This window comes from Curcuma longa, chromosome 18, assembly GCF_044706935.1.
Source record: "Curcuma longa cultivar G26 ecotype Majalengka, Jawa Barat chromosome 18, ITB_CL_G26_1.1, whole genome shotgun sequence".
Lineage (NCBI taxonomy): Eukaryota > Viridiplantae > Streptophyta > Magnoliopsida > Zingiberales > Zingiberaceae > Curcuma > Curcuma longa.
The window spans coordinates 4,895,787-4,913,775 of record NC_133878.1 but is presented as its reverse complement, the minus strand read 5'-3'; the positions used below and the strand labels follow the sequence as shown (position 1 = coordinate 4,913,775).

The following is a 17,989-nucleotide window of genomic DNA, read 5'->3' as shown; positions in this document are numbered from 1 at the left end:
AAATGGTTTTCATTTCATCCAATAATTTTGTTTAGGTGTTATCCAATATTTAATACTCAAAGTTCTTAATACTTCATACATAAACAAATTTCCCATACGATACATAGACTTACGAAAACCTACATATAAACAACAATGATTAATTAAGCTTGATTAGTAAACAAACTAAAAGTTAGTATATTTAAACAAATCAAATAGTCCGCCTGATGTTGAAGATTCTCATGAGTTTTGGCTGAGCATGCACTCAATTAGTAGCAGCAACCATCTCCAGTATTGAAATGTAGTCCTCATAAACATGGACAAAATTTTCAAATGCTATAATGTGGTAACTTATGAGTCTCATTTGATTTCAATAATCTTTAGGCCTTTGATACTAATGCTTTTAGAGGTCCACATAATTAGATGAGCTTCAAGTAAGCATGGCATAAGGAACATGTTGCGTTTACCCAGTAAGAACAAGGATGTAGCAAACTTGGTTCAGAGACATCATCCTCAATGTCATTTTCACATGATAGTGAGTTGAAAAACCTATTGAACATCCATTCATCATTTGCAGAAAGAAGGAAATGACCAAAAATAATCTCCTGAATCGTGTGCATATTCCCGCAGTTTCCATCATATACCAAAATCTTTTCTGCTGTGGAAGAAATTTTATTTGTCATCATAAAATGTTTTTTGATTTGGCAGTCCATCAGAAATTCTTCCATGAATACCTGGAATAATTTATATGTATTTTTTCAAAGCCCGAGCACTATAGAAAAAGGGAGCATTTGCCTTCTAGCTTCTTTGTCCAACTCCTTAATTCTGCAACCCAATGAACACAAGCGTCATAGAATAGACAAGTGAACAACATATTTCTCCACAGCCAGTATGAGATTAAATTCAAGAACCGGAAGCGTGAGCATACAACACCAGTTGAGAAGTCCCTTCTTATAAGAATGAGTGAATGTTGAAGGTGTTGGATGACCCATGCCAAAGAGAAACCAATTGAACTGTTCCTGTAACTTATTAAAGAGGAATCTAATTCTCGTCTTGAACCACCGATTGGAGATGATCGAGGGGAAGGAATTTCCAAGCCTTCATTCGGCCAATCGAAACGACGACTCACCATTTTCTAGAGAACTTGGAGCGTGTGACGACGACGAATAGGGAAAGGAGGATCCAGGAAGGAGAAATTGGTTTCTCCACGGGAAAACCCTAATTGTTCAACAACATGGACATTGAGATTGGGAAGGCAAAGGGGAAAGAGGTGGGACTAACACCCCGAAACCTCCATCTTTGCTACTGCCATAGTTACGGCGTCCAACCTTTGTCATCCCCACCTGCCCCCAAATGAGAACTGAATATGAGAAACTAAGGAAATAGGGTTCGGTTGTCACTATGTGAACTTCTAAAATTTGAAAGAGGCTTTTTCCATTAGGACTAGGGCTTCGGATGCTCAATCAAGCAGAAACCCTAATCCAGAGAGGTAGAGTGCTATGAGCCCGAGGAGATCTGTGAAGGAGACTTCGATTCTTTCCCTCCTTTTGCCATCGACGGCCTCCGATGGTGCCTAGGTTTCTTCTTTCTCATTGACTTTCGCTTATATTTCTCATAGACGGTGTCAAAATGATGCGGTGAAAATTTGCTGCTTCGTTGGACCTCACTGAAAAATCTTCCTACATGGATTAACATGTGTTTGAGGGTTCGTTGAGAGTCATTCTAGTGAAGCCCTTCTAATGCTTAAGTCGTCATGGGTGTTAGAGAAAAAAATAAAGCAGTAAAAATGTAGTAGAAGAAGGGCTGAGAAGGATATGTTATGCTCCATATGCCACTTCTTTAACTCATGCATATCTACATATGGTCCTATGTGTCTGTTGTCTCATGTGCATCTCATGTTTCAGTTTCTTGTAGCACTCCGATTATCAACTACTGCACACTATTAAATGCTTCGTTTATGGTACTCTGATAAGTCCATAAATCCAATCAAATCCAAACTTACAATGAATTAGATGCTAAGAGAGATACAATAGTATGAACATTTCTGAATGAAGTACAACACTCTAACCTAAATTAAATTCAGTATAAATCAAATAAAGTTGAGATAAATTCTCTAAAATTTGTGAAATTTCTGTAAACAAGAGCTAATTATAAGAGCATGTATATACCCTTCTACCATTACATTTTGCTTGATTAAGGATATAAACATTTCTTTGAATGGATGAATGATCACTTTCATTTTGAATTTACTTTTTCTTTATGTTTTAGAGACATTTCTAGCAATACTTTGAGTGGAAGCATTGCTCAATCACTTGACAATCTCACAAAACTAACATCAATGTAAGTGACTTATTATATTTAAAGAAGAGTGGTGGAGTTTCACTGATTATTGGTAACTGACTTTTACAATTTTCTTAAGGAATCTGTCGATGAACTTTTTGACTGGAAGAATACCATCTGAAGGTGCACTGCTCAAGTTCAATGAAACTTGGTAAGTAGTAGGTTCGAAGTTGTGATATGTTGCTTTGTTGTTATTGCCAGTTCTGACCAAATTTTGCACTTATTAGTTCATCTTTGCTGTTTATTATTTTTAATGCAAATACAATTATTATGTAAATTGGAAGTGAAAATTGGTGCTATAACTTAAGATTTTTTTCTTTATGTTTTCATGTTAAGAACTTACATTAATTCCCATGTAAACTTTATTGGATCTCAATCACGTTTTTTATAACATTGAAGTTGTCATTAAGCACTTTTGTAATTGAGGTCTTTAAAAGCTTTGCGCTTGGACAATTGATAGGGTGCCTCCATAACATTTTCCAACATTCTCATTTAGGGTAACACATCCCTATTGTCCTTTTTTTGAGTTTGAGAAATAAATATGTGAGGCACTTGGATCCTCATCCATTAGGAATACTTAAGCTCAAGTTTGTGTACTTAGTTTAATACTTTGTTACTCAAAAGGAGTGCTGGATCTACATCCATATGGGATACTAAGCTCTAGTTTGCATACTTAGTTTGATACTTTATTACTCAAAGGAGTGATAAGTGCTATGTCAATTGTGGAGAATCAATGAGTGTACTAGAGTGTGGTGAATAACACTTTTTTTACTTTTTCTTTCGAGAGATGCAGCGAAAATAGAAAGAAGAAAATCAAAGAAAACTCTATTTTTACTTGGTTTATAGCTTGCGTCTGCTATTCCAAGGCCTGCGATTGTAGATCATATTTTATGGACAATCCACTAATGCCCTTCTTAAAGGAGGTACGTCTTTTATAAAATATGAGGATTGGTAACAAGTTTACCGATCTTATTCAAAAGAAAGCACAAAAGACGAAAATAAAATAAAGAAAAGCTACCCACAAATATTTAGAACTTGAGCGCTATCGGCGGAACAACATGTCGGCATTGTATCAGAATTTTGGAGTAGAACGTGAGCATGAGGTTGTGAAAATTATTGTACTGAATGTGTTGGTCGCAACTTTTTTTATAAGTCATTCCGGGCACTTGGATCCCTTTCTAGGTGCTCTGGCTTGATTTGATCCGATCCGCTATTATCGTGATTGTGTCTATCTTCGGGTGTTTGGAATCCTTCTGGGTGCCTAGACTGCTGATTTGGTGAGAGCTAGGCGAAATGATCCGATTCAAATTTGATTATGACTTATCCATTTTTAGGGGCCTAGATCCCTTCCGGATGCTTGGATGCTAACGTGCTCTATCCAACCATATTCTACCAACTTGCAAGGAGGGGTTGTACGGACTCCGGGTGCCTGGAACCCATTCCGTTGCCTAGAGTGAACTTGTTCCGACCACCTTCCAATTTAAGTTCCTCTATCACAGAGTTAGCATAACAAATATATTATTTTAAATGATGATAATCTTACAACTGTCTGGTTTTGACTTTTGGATTTCTTGTGAAATCGTAAGTTAGACCGACGTCTCAAGGGAACACGTCCTCATTCACTCCTCTTAGGAGAGTTCATCTGGTGCCAAACCTTGGTCCTCTAGACTATGTTTGAACTTTTTACTAAGCCTTGATCCTTGACCCTCAATCTCTAGTCCGATTTGATCTTGGTCCTTCAGACCCCATCAAGTTCTTCCATTTGGTGTCTCTGATTCTATTAAGACTTCCTTGCCTAGCCATGGTCCAGCTGACCCACTAGGGCTTTCCCTTGCCTAGCCATGATATAGTTGACTTACTAGGACTTTTCCTTGCATAACCTCCAGTTAGGACTTTTCTGGTTATGCTACTTGCACACTTGGTTAATCTTGTTAGATCATAACACAACATAATTTTGACCCTTTGCCATTATCAAAATCAAGGTTTGATTATTTATTATTCCCTGCACCAACAATCTTTTCTTTTTGGATTATAGTAACTTGGTACAAAATTAAGTAAACATAGTTTTAAAGTAAAAGCAAATTTAAACTTGAAAGTTTTAAGGGGAAAATTTTAATTTGAAAGTACATAATTCTCTCCCCCTTAATATAATCCTCCCTCTTATTGTCAACACCATATTTGCTTGTACTTAACTTTGTTTTTTCTCCTTTGACATACATCAAAAACTAAGTGTTACATAATCTTGAAATTAAGTGTAAAATGAAGAACTTTTAATGATAGGCATTAGAAAATAAAAAGATCCTAGAGTCTAAGCATGCATGACAAAAAAAATGATTAATTTTGAAAAATATAATATTTGAAAATAAATCATCTATTTGTCATTATTAAAATGTTTAACTTTTGTTACTAGCTAACTACTAAAAGATAGCAGTTTTCACTAAGTTTGTTAAGTGTAGATTTTTAACTAGTTATTTACTATGAAAGATCACTTAACTTGATCAATATTAATTTATATTTTTAGCCTAAATTTATAATGATGCACTGACATAAACATCTGAAATCCAGACTTTACCCTATGTATCCCACACCATTCTAAGTGGCTCAGTACACAAGCAAAGTAATTTTAATATGCTTGTGAGATGTTGACTATCTAAATCTATAGGTTCATGCTTTTTATAGTAAGGCCTAGGCTAAGTCCAGATTTTGAAAATGATATAGAAAAATATAGGATTTAAAAAAATATAAGTTTTGAAAAATATAAGTTTTGAATCATGGGTTTTGAAACATAGGTTCTGAAAATCATAAGTTTTAAAGAAAATAGATTTTAGAAACATACAAAAAAAACTCCTACTCTACTGAGCACATTCCTAGTTGTCTTCTGAGTGTGCTAAATTCAGTTTCAGATAAGGATTTAGTAAAGATGTCTGTTTGATTTGATTTGGATTCAACATAGTCAAGTACAATATCACCCCTAGCTACACGGTTTCTAATAAAGTAGTGTTTTACTTTTATGTGTTTAGTTCTAGAATGATATATAAGATTTTTTATTAAATTGATTAAACTTATGTTGTCAATTAATACTTTAATATTTTGTTAATTTAATTGAAAATCCTTTAATGTATGCATCATCTATAGTAGTTGAGCTATATATTCCCTCATTGTTATGTACTCTGTTTCAGTAGCGGATAAGACAACATAGTGTTGTTTTCTACTACACCAGCAAGTTAGACATTGACCTAATTGTTGGCAACTACCACTTGTATTTTTTCTGTCTAGTTTACACCTAGCATAGTATGAGTCAGAGTATCCCACTAAGTCAAAGGTGTCTGTTCTTGGGTATCAAATTTCTATATTTGTTGCACCTTTAATATATCTAAGTATTCTTTTTATTAGTGTTAAGTGTGATTCTTTTGCACATGATTGATTCCTAGCACACATTCCAATTGCAAATAAGATATCAAGTCGACTTGCAGTTAAGTATGATAGACTACCTATTGCACTCCTGTAATATTTTAAGTTAATTGGTTTTCCTTTTAGATCATTATCAATTTTTACAGTTGTTGCCATAGGTGTATTAATTGTTGGTGCAGGGAGCACCAGATAATTGAACTTTAGTTTTGATAATGGCAAGAGGTTCAAGTTAAGTATGTGGTGATTACTAATGAGCTGATCTAAATATGCAGGGAGTACAAGAAAGTCCTAGTTGAGGCTAGACACAGGCAAGTCCTAGTGGAAACTAGGCAATGAAAGTCTTGGCTAGAGGTTAGGCAATAGAAGTCATGGTTGGAGGTTAGGCAGCGGAAGTCCTGGTCTGGAGGACTAGGCAGGAAATCTTGGCAGATCAAGTGCACCAGGTGGAAGTCTAGGCAGGTCAGGTGGACCAGATGTCTAGCAGTGGAAGTCTAGGCAGGTCAAGTGGATCAGATGTCTAACAGGAAATCCTGGGGGTCGAGGATCGAGGCTAAGCAAAAACTCCAACAAGTCTGGAGGACTTAGTTGGCAAAACAGGTAAATTCTCCCGAATGAAGTGGGTAAGGGCGCGTTCCTAATGTGGGAACAGTAGGTGCCAGTTTGACCCAAGATTTCATTGAAAATTCGAAGTCGAGATCAAAAACAGTTGTAAAACTGTTATCTTTTCCTGTTGCTTTTGGTGTTGTGCTAATTTGTAATGCAGAAAAGGAGGGGCTAGAATTTTGTGTTCTGGGCGCCCTTATCTGGATCCAAGCGACCGGAGTCCAGGCGCTCGGATTGGTTCTAGGCAACCAGATGTCAGCAGAACGGGGCCAGCGAAGAGTGAGGTGACAGTCCCAGTGGTTGGGACACCTTAACTTCCAGGCGCCCGGAGTGGTTCTAGGTGTCCGGATTTGGATAGGCGTTGCGGAAGTCAAAGTTTTCGGAACCTCCACGTCATAAAACAAAATTCCATATTATTTTGCAGTAATATTATCTTTATAGGAAACAGTTCAGTTAATTCACTGGATGTTTTCATTTTTATCATTACATCTTCATATATATCCTTAATTATTTCATATATGCTACACTAATACCTTTTTATTTTTTTAGATTTCTTTACATAATTTTTTTTGGGACTCTGCTATAATTTTTATAAGTTGATAAATACCATGTGTAAGTCTTGTTTCTGTTCAGAATATTTTTTAATTAGTTGCTTGAGAAGATGTATAATTTCTATTGTCGACCTTCCAAGTATAAATCCAAATTGATTTTCGATCACTGTAGTCTCCTTCCGTAATTTTTTTATTATTTTTTCTCAAAGTTTCATAATTTGACTTGTTAGCTTATTCACCTATAGTTCGCACAATTTTATACGTCTTCTTTGTTTTTATATGGGGGACTAGAGTACTTATTCTGCTGATTAAGTATCTTTTTCGTTTTTAATAACAGGTTATATAACATTGTAAGACATTAAATATCTTCCTTCTGTAGACATTTTTATGTTTCTATTAGAATATCATCGGGTTCAACTACTTTTCCATTTTGCATTCCATTTAAAATTTGTTCTACTTCTGAAATTTGAATTCTACGATAAAAATTTAAATTTCCTCTGATCTACTTAAATTACCTATGCTAAGTTGGTCGTCTAAATCTTCATTAAAAAATTGATAAAATATCTCTTCTATCGATCTTTTATTTCTTCAACAATCATTTTTTTAGTACTCTATTACATTCATTTTTAATACATCTTATTTGGAAAAAATCTCGTCTTCCTCTCTCTTGTGTTAATTATTTTATAGATGCCCCTTTCCTCGCCTTTTATATCCAGTTATTGATATAAGTGTTTAAAAGTTTTATTTTTAACTTCAATCATCGCTTTCTTGTTCTCTTTTTTAAATTTTCTTCGTTCTTACAAGTTTATAATAACTTATAGACCATTCATATTTTAACTTTCTCCTTTTTTTTCTGTTGGATATTGGGGCCTTAATGGACCAATACGTTTTTTTTTGGAAAAAATCGGAATGCCATCAATTGATGAAAGTCGTAATTGACTTCAAAATTGAAATTTACGTTTCGCGTAGATAAATTTAGACTATTAATTTGTTCAAAATTGATTAAGGGTGAATAAAAAATTAATTGTTTAAAGTTAGCCCAGAATAACATTAATTGTTAATTAATGTTATATAAGGAAATCCATGGGGAATAGTCCCACATTAGAGAATTTCGATGGGTTTTTCTTCCTTATTAATGTTGCTGTGTTAATGGAGTTAACACAACAAGTCCATGTGCTCTCTTTCACGGGCGAGCAGGTGCTCGCACCTGTGAGCCCGCCACGCGTGCACGCACGCACGCACGCATGCAACGCAGGTGCTTTGTCGGCACACTTTGCACTTCGCACATACGCGTCGTCGCGAGGAGCATTGAGGAGCTTAAATTTATGCTCCAGCGAACATGGCCGTGCCTACATGGCACCCGAGTGACATGTCAAGCCTATATGTGACATGACAATGCCTATGTGGCATCCACGTGGGCAAGGAGAGATGATTGGACTGTTGACTGGGCAAACGAATGACAATCATTGATCAAAGAGGTGTGATGGATCACATGTGATGCGATCTAGAGCGTTGGATCGCGAAGAGTCACGATCTGACCGCTTGGGATGAGGCTTGATCTGAAACGTCAGATCGAATAGATCATTGGATCCAGATCCAACGGCTGATGACTAAAGGGGAGATTTCTGAGGGTCACAACCCTTCAGATCTGATGGATGAGATTAAGAGGGATATGTGAAGGGTTACAACCTTCTAGATCGGACGACCCAGATCGATCCTGTTCTAAAGGTCACATCCACTCACTCAAAGGGTATTTAACCTCTTCACTTGGTATAAATAGATCCCTCTAGATGCTGAAAATTTCATCGAATTCATCGATTCTATTCTCATCTTGTGCATTCATCTCATCTTATGTATTCGGAGTCCAAAAAGCCTACGAGAAAGTTCGTTGGTCTCTGGAATTTGAAGTGCTACTATTCTGAAACGTTCGTCGTTTTATCTTGGGAACGAATTGTTGCTATCTGTAAGCACCGTAGCGGAGCAATATCGTTTACGGAGATAGTGTTGAACACTAGCCTCGACGATCCATATCAGTTTGCATCCTCCCCGAAAAGCTATTGGAAATAACATTTTCTTGTTCTATTATTAAGATTCTTTATTCGGTAGTGCATGTTATTTTGACTCACCGAGTACGTTTTTAGCTTCTATTTTCAACTTTAATAGGCTATAATTTCCTTACTATGTTTTACTTCTCATCTTTTAACTTCCATCATGAGTTTAGGAGTCATGCACATTTTCTTTTTATTGATATTTTACTTGAAACACATATCCAACACTACTAATGTATGTTAGGTAGTTAAATTTTCTTTAGGGATGACATTGCAAGCTTTCAAATCTTTCTATTCTTCTTTTTGACCATAAGAAAGTTAATTTGCGATTTATTGTTTTTACTTTTGAGCGTAACCAAGTGTTTTATTTTTTTGTAAAACATATTACCTATTATAAGTTTATATGCTATCCTAAAATCCAATATAACTTTTCTTTCTTTTCTTGTTTCAAAATCATAACCTCTGTGTACCCTATCATATTTCTTATTTCTTACTCTTGTATATCTATTTAGATCTTCTATATGTCATTTCATTCGGTCGAATTTTTTGTAGCACCTCATCTAGGGTTTCCCAAAACATATATTTGATGTCTTCATCTAATTCTACTTGAGGTGCCTATATGTTAATTATATTAATAGTTTCTTTTGCTACTACTTTTTTTAGAGTTATAATCCTATCTCCCTTCCTATCCTAACGACTCTTACTACTTTATCCTTTAATGAACTATTTATAATAATACTTATTTCATTTCTTATTTATTCCTTTCTGCATACTATAATTTAAAATTTGAATTCTCTACTATCTTTTCCTTCTCTCCTATCCATTTTGTCTCTTGTAAATATAAAATATTAATTATTCTTCTAGTCATCATATCTACTACCTCCATTGCTTTTCCAGTGAACATTCCTATGCTTTCCAAATTTGGGACAATCAGTATTTTTATAATATTTGTTTATATTCAACTCATGGTGTGTGAACTTTTACATATTTAATACTACATTCAAGTTCTCATGGAGATATAGCAGTTCTTGTTGAGACATTATAGTTGGATCTTGCAACGTGTTTTATCGGAGAACAATTTAACATTAGCACAATAGTTTGATGGATCTGTTTATAAAACATTTGTCAGTGTTTGACACCGACTGACAACCTAATGCAACCCTTAATCCTACTATCAATAAAATCTAAATTTCTAAGAGTTCAAATAAGTAAAGCATATGATCCTTATAAATATTAAAAAGTCATGTTTTAACATAATTACACTTGAATTGTAATAATCAACTTCATTACTCTTTTTGAATCAAGTTGTGATTCAACACGTAAATTTTGAGTTCAGCTTGGTTCGTTAGGATGACTCAAAGATTTGAACATTTTGCACTTAAGAAGGGAAAAATTTAGGTACGATTCTCTAGTAGTCCCTTCTACCTATATATATATATATATATATATTATTCACGAAAGGAATATTATATTTAGGCTCTTGTGATGAATACTATTTACCAATAGGTCTCTAACACTCTCACTCAGGCTGATGCAAAAGACATTATAAAATCTAGATTGCTATATATATACTTGATGCTAGGATCTCTTGTGGACTTAGTTAGCAAGTCCACTAATTGATCATTAGAACTTAGAACTAACAAGTTGTAACTATTACTTGGAGCTTACCTTCTCCCTAATAAAGCGACAATATTCTCTCATTGAACATTAAGCTATGTGCATAGCAGCTTTGGGTTATTTCGATACAACTTTGAAACTTCTTTATGAGCATGTCTCAATTTGTTCAACGATTAAGTTCAAGTGTATCATAACACCATACTCTGCTACGATGCTCAACTCACTTCTTAATATAAAATGTATCCAAATGTTAACGTGTGGGTTCATATCAGCAAAATAGTTTCATGATTTTATTTTATTTTGCTATTGTGATAAAACTAGGGTTTTAGGGTTTTCGTTGACGACCCACACCATTTGATATTGGTGTTTTTTATCATTTCGATACGGGATTGACATTGAAACACATTGGCATGCCTGTGCCACCTATGTTGGAGGTGATCACCGATGATTGCTTGTGATTGCAATCGAATCATTGCGGGATGGTGATCGCCAATGGTGTTACAAGTGGCGTTGCAAGAGAGGAAATCAGATGCAAGATAGGTGAGGACCTGAAGTCGGTACTTGGTACTGGGAGAAAAAAAATAAAACCTAGGTGAGGAACTAAAGTCGGTACTCGGTACTAGGAGAAAAAAAAATAAAACCTAAATTATATATAAAATATAGTACTATAACTGTTTATTTTATTTATAACAGTTTGTATATATTAAACTGTTATTATATTTGTTATAACAGTTTATATATAATTTTTGTTACATATTTTATAATGATTTAATATAACTATTTTATATAATTTATGCACTGTCATATATATTATTAATTAGTTAATTAATTTTTTTATAAATAATAATTGACTAATTAAATAATTAACAAAACAAATTATTTTTTATTATATATATAATCACACAAATTCAGTAAGTATATTATTTAGTTTAGAAAATTAATTTTAAAATATCAAGAATTTTTTTAAAATTATTATATAATTTTTAAAATTACTAAATAATTTTTAAAACAATTTTTAAATTTTCTAATTTATGTTAAAAATTAATTGTAAATTTAAGATAAATTAAAAATTTTCAAAAATAATATAATTTTAAGTACTTCAAACAAAATTTAAAAATAAAAACTTTTAAATATGTTCAAAAAGTTTTAAAAAATGATAATCAATTTTTAAAATTATCTTTGAAATTTACAAATAATTTATAATTTTAGGTTTAGTTTTAAAATTGTTTTAGATAATGTTTAGAATTATTTAATTTTTATAATCAATTTTCCAAGAATTACCTTTATACCTTTTAAATAATTTTTAAAATTAATTTTATATTTTAATAATTAAAAAAATATATTTTAATTAACATACATTTATGTTTAAAAAATATTGAAAACTTATCAATACTATACAATATGATATTGTTACTGCCGTTTTGGTCCAAAACCGAAATTTCGGCCCAATCCGAAATTTTAAACCTTCGACAAAAGCACAAAAAATATGGAAGAATAATTCTATTATTCTTGAACACCAGATGCTAGTTTGAGAATATGATGGTGTTTAGAAATCAGTATCACTTAAGTTTGGGAGAACAAATATTTTTGAATTTATTCATATCAATGAGGATTTGTTTGCAATATGGGCTGAAAGCTTAGGATTTTGTAGATTCTTGACTTTCATCTTCATCAATGTTTTTTCTCTGTGCTTCTAGTGAGTTTATAGGATAATTACTTGCAGAATATGGTGATAATTCATAATAATAATAACTATTAGTTGTCAATGCCTCAGTAGAAGAGTGAATAAAATGTTTATCTACTGTTAAATAAGTTATTTATTATTTTTCCAATGATATATTGCGATACACTTTCATAAGGATCTAGAACAGATTCAATTGGTTCCCCCAACTATAGATGAGAAGGAGAATATGAAAGTTAACTTGTAATCAATGCTGGCTACTCATGCAATGAGATACTTTATCTTTCTGATGATATGGATGACATTTTGTAGCTTTGTTGGAAACCGTGGTTTGTGCGGGAAGCAAATTGCTGTTAACTGCAAGGATGAGGTTCCATCGTCCTCAGGAGATTCTCAACTTTTCTATCCAGGTAAGATCGCTTAGACAGACATAGCTATCTATGAATTTCTTTTTTGTGTTTAAATTGTTAGTAATTTGAAGTACATCTTGAGGTTATTATTAAAGACATTGATTCAATAATCTGACATTTGCATCTCGTTTTGAGCTAGGGTTTCAATCCTTGGTCAGATCGAAACAATTGTACAATCTGACAAATGATGTTGATTGCTTCAATGAGGGGGATAAGAAGATGAGGAAGAAGTAGAGTAGGAGGAAATGTAACAGGAGGCATCACCAGTGCTGAAGAGCTTCACACGAGTCAGTGACATGCCTCGGGTCTATGTGGATCGGAAGTCATGTATAGTGGTGCAGAGAGCTAGCGAATCACCTTTTGGTTCTTGTGGAAGATGTTTTAGGGTCTTGGGAGTTTGTGAATCCACCTTTCAGTCCTTGTGGAAGATGCTCTATGGTCTTGGGAGTCGTGAATTACCTTTCATTTCTTGAGGAATATGCTTGTGGATTATCTCCCACGTCCATTCTGCTCATCCGCTTGTGTATTGGGTATGTTTAGGAGTTTTGGGGGTTGGCTTCTTTGCGTGTCAGGTGGTGGGCGAAATGAAAATTTTCACCCGTGCTTAGCTGACATGTAATGAAATTTGAAACCTTGGTTATTTGGATATTGCTCAACTTCAAGGAAAGTGAAAATTAGTTGCTCCATAATAGGTTGACTAGTGTGGTTGCTCTTCGATGCGGCAGATATATTATGAATCTTGAACATATTGCCAATACTTCAATACTTACTTTGGTTTATGGATATTACCATTTTGCATAATGTACTAAAAATATCTTGAGCAATTGTCTCAAATTTTCATAATGCATCCCATGCAGCAGTTGAACCAGCCTGTCGGATGCATCAAATTTATTATGGAGCCCGGACTTATTGCAAATCTAGTTTACCAAGGCCAATCAAATCGTTTGTAAGCTCCAATGATTAACTAGCATATTTGCTAACCAAATCCTTAAATGGTCTCAAAATTGAGTATACCTATAATAAATTGGGTTAGGGAGTGTTCTGAACTTGAAATTTATATGTAAAAAACATAATACTAGAGACCTACTTATAATTTTTACATTGATGATAATATACATAGGTAGCGGGCATTACCTAAGGTAATTGAAACTTAATCAATTTTCCTATTCTGTTATAAGGAAAGAATGAAGCAACGGTGGATATTCCTCTAAGAGACAAGAAGATTCAAAGAGGAGACTAAGCGAAATTCTTTGCAAGATAGAGGATAGTGGAAGAGAGATAATGACTAACATATCTTTTCAGGTTGCAACCTACACGTAGATTGATTGAATTGTTCCAAACAAAAGTAAGATTAAGATTTCAACATCTATACATAAACCAGGAGAAATTCTAAATAGAGATCGAGTTTAGAGAGATGTTAGTGGAGGCATTCAAGTATGTCGTCAACTTTGAGAGGAGAGATGTGAAATAGCGACAATTACTAATTTCATTTTTCTATCAAGTAAATAATGATGAGCTGTGATACAAAATCTAGTGGAGCATCAACTTAGTCAAACTGAAAAGATAAAAACTTGTGATGAGGAAAGTGAAAATGTGTTTCTTATGTCTTTCTTTCTACTTACTATTGTTAGATGCCTAAATAGCATGATGTAAATACTATAAAAGTCAGGAACCTATTCATAATACAATGAGAAAGGTGGAATGGGACCCTACAAATTTCTTTTCATGTAGCATGGTATTAGAGCAAGCTCCGTAATCTCCCTTCTATACGAGATCCATCCATTGGACCCTTCTTGTTGTTCCCTGTGTTCACTGGAGCCTTCAACCACATGCTTCTCTCCTGCCACGTGTGACTGCATCCGCGTTGTCTATTCTAATGCAGTTTGCTTGTCTTCTGGCTTTATTTTGCAAGAAAGCTTGCAGCACCTAGATTTTTGCACGACGTGATATCAATGCTGGACTCTCCTTGTGATTTTGTTGAAGTTCTCTCTCAGTTGAATTGTGCCACTTGGTACCTCCACCTCTACATCTCGTGTGTTTATTGTTGTTACTTGTAATTGTCCGGGAGTCGAGTGCCACCACATGTAGTTGCTTCTCATGACCTAGCCACAAGCCACTAGCATTGAACCATCTACGATTGTGCAATTGCTCTTATGATTTGCCCTGGATGCTGCCTGGTAGTTTCACCCAACCACTTTATCTACCTCATCTTTCTGCACTTCTATGCACAACCACATAAAAGGAAAGATTGAGTTTCACATGTCCCTCTAAGCACCTTCTTTCCTTGTTGCTCTTTCTTCGGTGGTCGTGAGATCAGTCCCCTTTTTGATCTACTCACACATCTGAGAGTCCCTTCCAGCAGTGGAACCACACAATGGGTGATGGTTGTTGCAGTAGCATTCCATATTTTCTTCTCAGATGTCAAGATTCTCAGCTTCCATTGTTAAAACTCCTATCAATGCCACTGCATCACTATTGGTTCATAGAGGTGCATCTACTGACCTCTTTTCTCTATGCCCACACCACCAGCCAGTCCAATCATCTCACCATAGCCCCAACTACCAACTAGTCCAATCATGTCACATAAGAGAGAAAGTGCAATCCATTGAGATCGGCTCTTTATTGATTAGATTCAATGATCAGTTAGCATATTGGCTCACCAAACCTTTGAGAGGCCTTAGGATTATTTGTAACAAGTTTGGTTTCCACTATGGTTTAAAATTTCGAGCCGTATTAGAGTTTGGGTTTATGATCGGAACAATATGATTTCGGTATTGTGTCATGCCAATACGGTTTCAATAATTTTTTAAATATAAAATATATTAATTAAAAAATATTATTATTATATTTGATTATTATAACTACTAACTATTAGGTTAAACTAATATTTTAAAAATTAGGATTGAGTAAATCTCTATTTAGGATTAACTAATGTCTAAATTAATGATTAAGATCAGTAGGTTTAAATTAAATAGAATTTAGTTTATTTTAATTGGTTTAAGGTGGAAAACTTTTTTCCATGTTTTTAAGGAAGAAAAGTATAAGAAAGAATTTTTTTTCCATGTGTTTAAGGATAAAAGGAATAAAAAAGGAATTAAAATATGGGGAGGAATGAGAAAAATTAAGAGGGGAAAAATAATCATTAAAAAAAGAAATTAGCAGTTAAAAGTGAAGAAAATTTTTAAAATTGGAAAAAAAACTCAACAGCCTCACACAACCGTCATGGTCTTGTGTGAGGCCTTGCGCGAGATGTCCGCGAGGCCTCGCAAGGTCGCATCGGTGCCGTGTTGGTCGGGGGAGGGGGCGGAACGATAAATTTTGCTTGTGTCATTCGGTACGACATGAGATTTTAAACCATGGTTTCCATGTTATATTTGAACCAATTTGAGGGGGAGCATTAGGTGTATAAATAGTAGAATGCAATATTATAATGTCTAGGAACCTATTTGCAATATTGTTTTGTGAATGATACAAGAAGAAAGGGGAACACAAACCCTAAGGATTTCTTTTCATGTAACAACTACCATCACCTTATTTCTTTTGGATATGTGATAATATTATTTTTTGTTATGGTTGGAAACATCAAATCAATAAAACTTCATCTAGTGATAAAAACAGCAGACAAACAGAAAAGGACCAGTCATGCTGCATCAAATAGCTTGCATTGCTTTACCATTGCAAAAGAGTAGAATGAGAAATTCTCAAAATTTCTTCTATGGTTGTTCAACTTCATTAAAAATTAAATGAAAATGAGTGGTCCATATGAAAGATGAAATAGAATGAAATTATACTTTTTTTTGCCGATTACATCAATCATCTTTTTCCTCTCTACTTCCCTCCTCTTTCCTGTATTTGTCATTCACCTCAGACTTTGATCTATCAGATTCATCATCTGCAACATCATGGCTTCCTTGGTACTGTCTCTTTCTTTAAGTAGATAGACCTTGTTCTGCTCCACTTTGAATTTAGCTCTTTTTCCTTATACGTACATGGCTTTAGATAGGATTTCCACTTGTTCCTATCACCGATTTATTACTAGAGTTCTTTTAATTAGCAAGTTCCTAAATTCTTCCATGAAAATGAAGAAGGTGCTGGGAGCCTATTGGGCATGTAGGGATCTTGCAGCCTTGGACTTGCTCAACTTCTTACTCACCCATGCTCGTCCTTCCTTAACTAAAACTCTGTTTTGATCCTTTTGGCATTGTCTGCCTTCACCTTACCTGTTTCCATGGAGATATCTCAAGATTCAAGATATCAGGAGAGTCTCAAGAATTAAGAGATAGGGGTGTGCTTGTAAGAGTCGAGAACAAAGAGGCAACCATTGCATAATATCCCTGGTAACACCCATATAACTATTAGCTCTTCCAGAGATATTAGTTGTCACCAAAACCGACATTTGGACTCTATGTTTCATGTTCATACATGAAAGTATCTCTATATTGTTGGATTTATTTTTAGAAAAGTCTGAAATACAAACATCACAAAATATCTCTTAATCCACTAATTTTGAGAATTAACTTGTTAAAAATACTTGAAGATTTGTATGGGTTCAAAATTGAAACTTGTACAATAGTATCTTTTCTGTGATTGCTTATGCAAATATGTTCATGCTTGGAAACATCTTGATTTCAGGAATTACTACCATAAGGATTCTTAAACACAAAATTTGTTGAGAACTAGCTGAGTCTTACAATCTTAATAAATAATGAATGACGAAAGAAAAGGAACAGAAGACACATTCCATTATGCTAGATAATAAAACATCATGTGCACTGCCTTAATTGCTCTTCACTCTGAATTTTTTTAGATTTTTTCTTTTTTGTTGGTCAATTATTTCTCTACCACTTTAAAAGTTGGAGGTCCATTATACATGTGAATCCAGCTACTGTGCTCATGGATATGAAGCATTGCTTGCTTCTAAGAAGATAAGATCAGATGCAGTATAATGGGTTTCACAACTTGAGAATATTCTCTTTGAACTTTTTGCTAAAATCATTTCTTTAGGACTCGATTACAATCACCTTACTAGATAGTATTATATTACCTTCACTATAAATTTCAATTCGTTATCCGAATTTTAGGCAAGTACAAAGAATTAATATGGTAGACATGAGAATGCTAAGATGGATGTGTAGGGTCATTAGAAAGTTAAGTTAAAAAATGCTATTATCCAGGAGCAATTAGGCGTGGCTCCTGTAGATGTAACATGCGAGAACCAAAATGGGCGACTGCAATGTTCATGCCAAGAGTTGAGACGCGTAGTACTGTTGAGATGATAAACAGCTTGGAACACTGTTGGAACATATTCTGGGAACCCTGCTAGGTAAGCTTGTCCTCCTACTCTTGGTT

At 34.3% G+C, this 17,989-nt stretch overlaps 1 protein-coding gene across 1 annotated transcript in view; it reads left to right on the top strand.

Moving 5' to 3' along the window:
• Nucleotides 1-17,989, top strand: part of LOC141812171 (LRR receptor-like serine/threonine-protein kinase FEI 1) — a 64,932-nt gene that overhangs the window by 31,895 nt on the left and 15,048 nt on the right. The window contains exons 6-8 of the mRNA XM_074700206.1: nt 2,248-2,319; nt 2,399-2,470; nt 12,543-12,640. Of these exons, the coding sequence (XP_074556307.1) occupies nt 2,248-2,319; nt 2,399-2,470; nt 12,543-12,640 (242 nt within the window). The remainder of the gene's footprint in view (nt 1-2,247; nt 2,320-2,398; nt 2,471-12,542; nt 12,641-17,989) is intronic.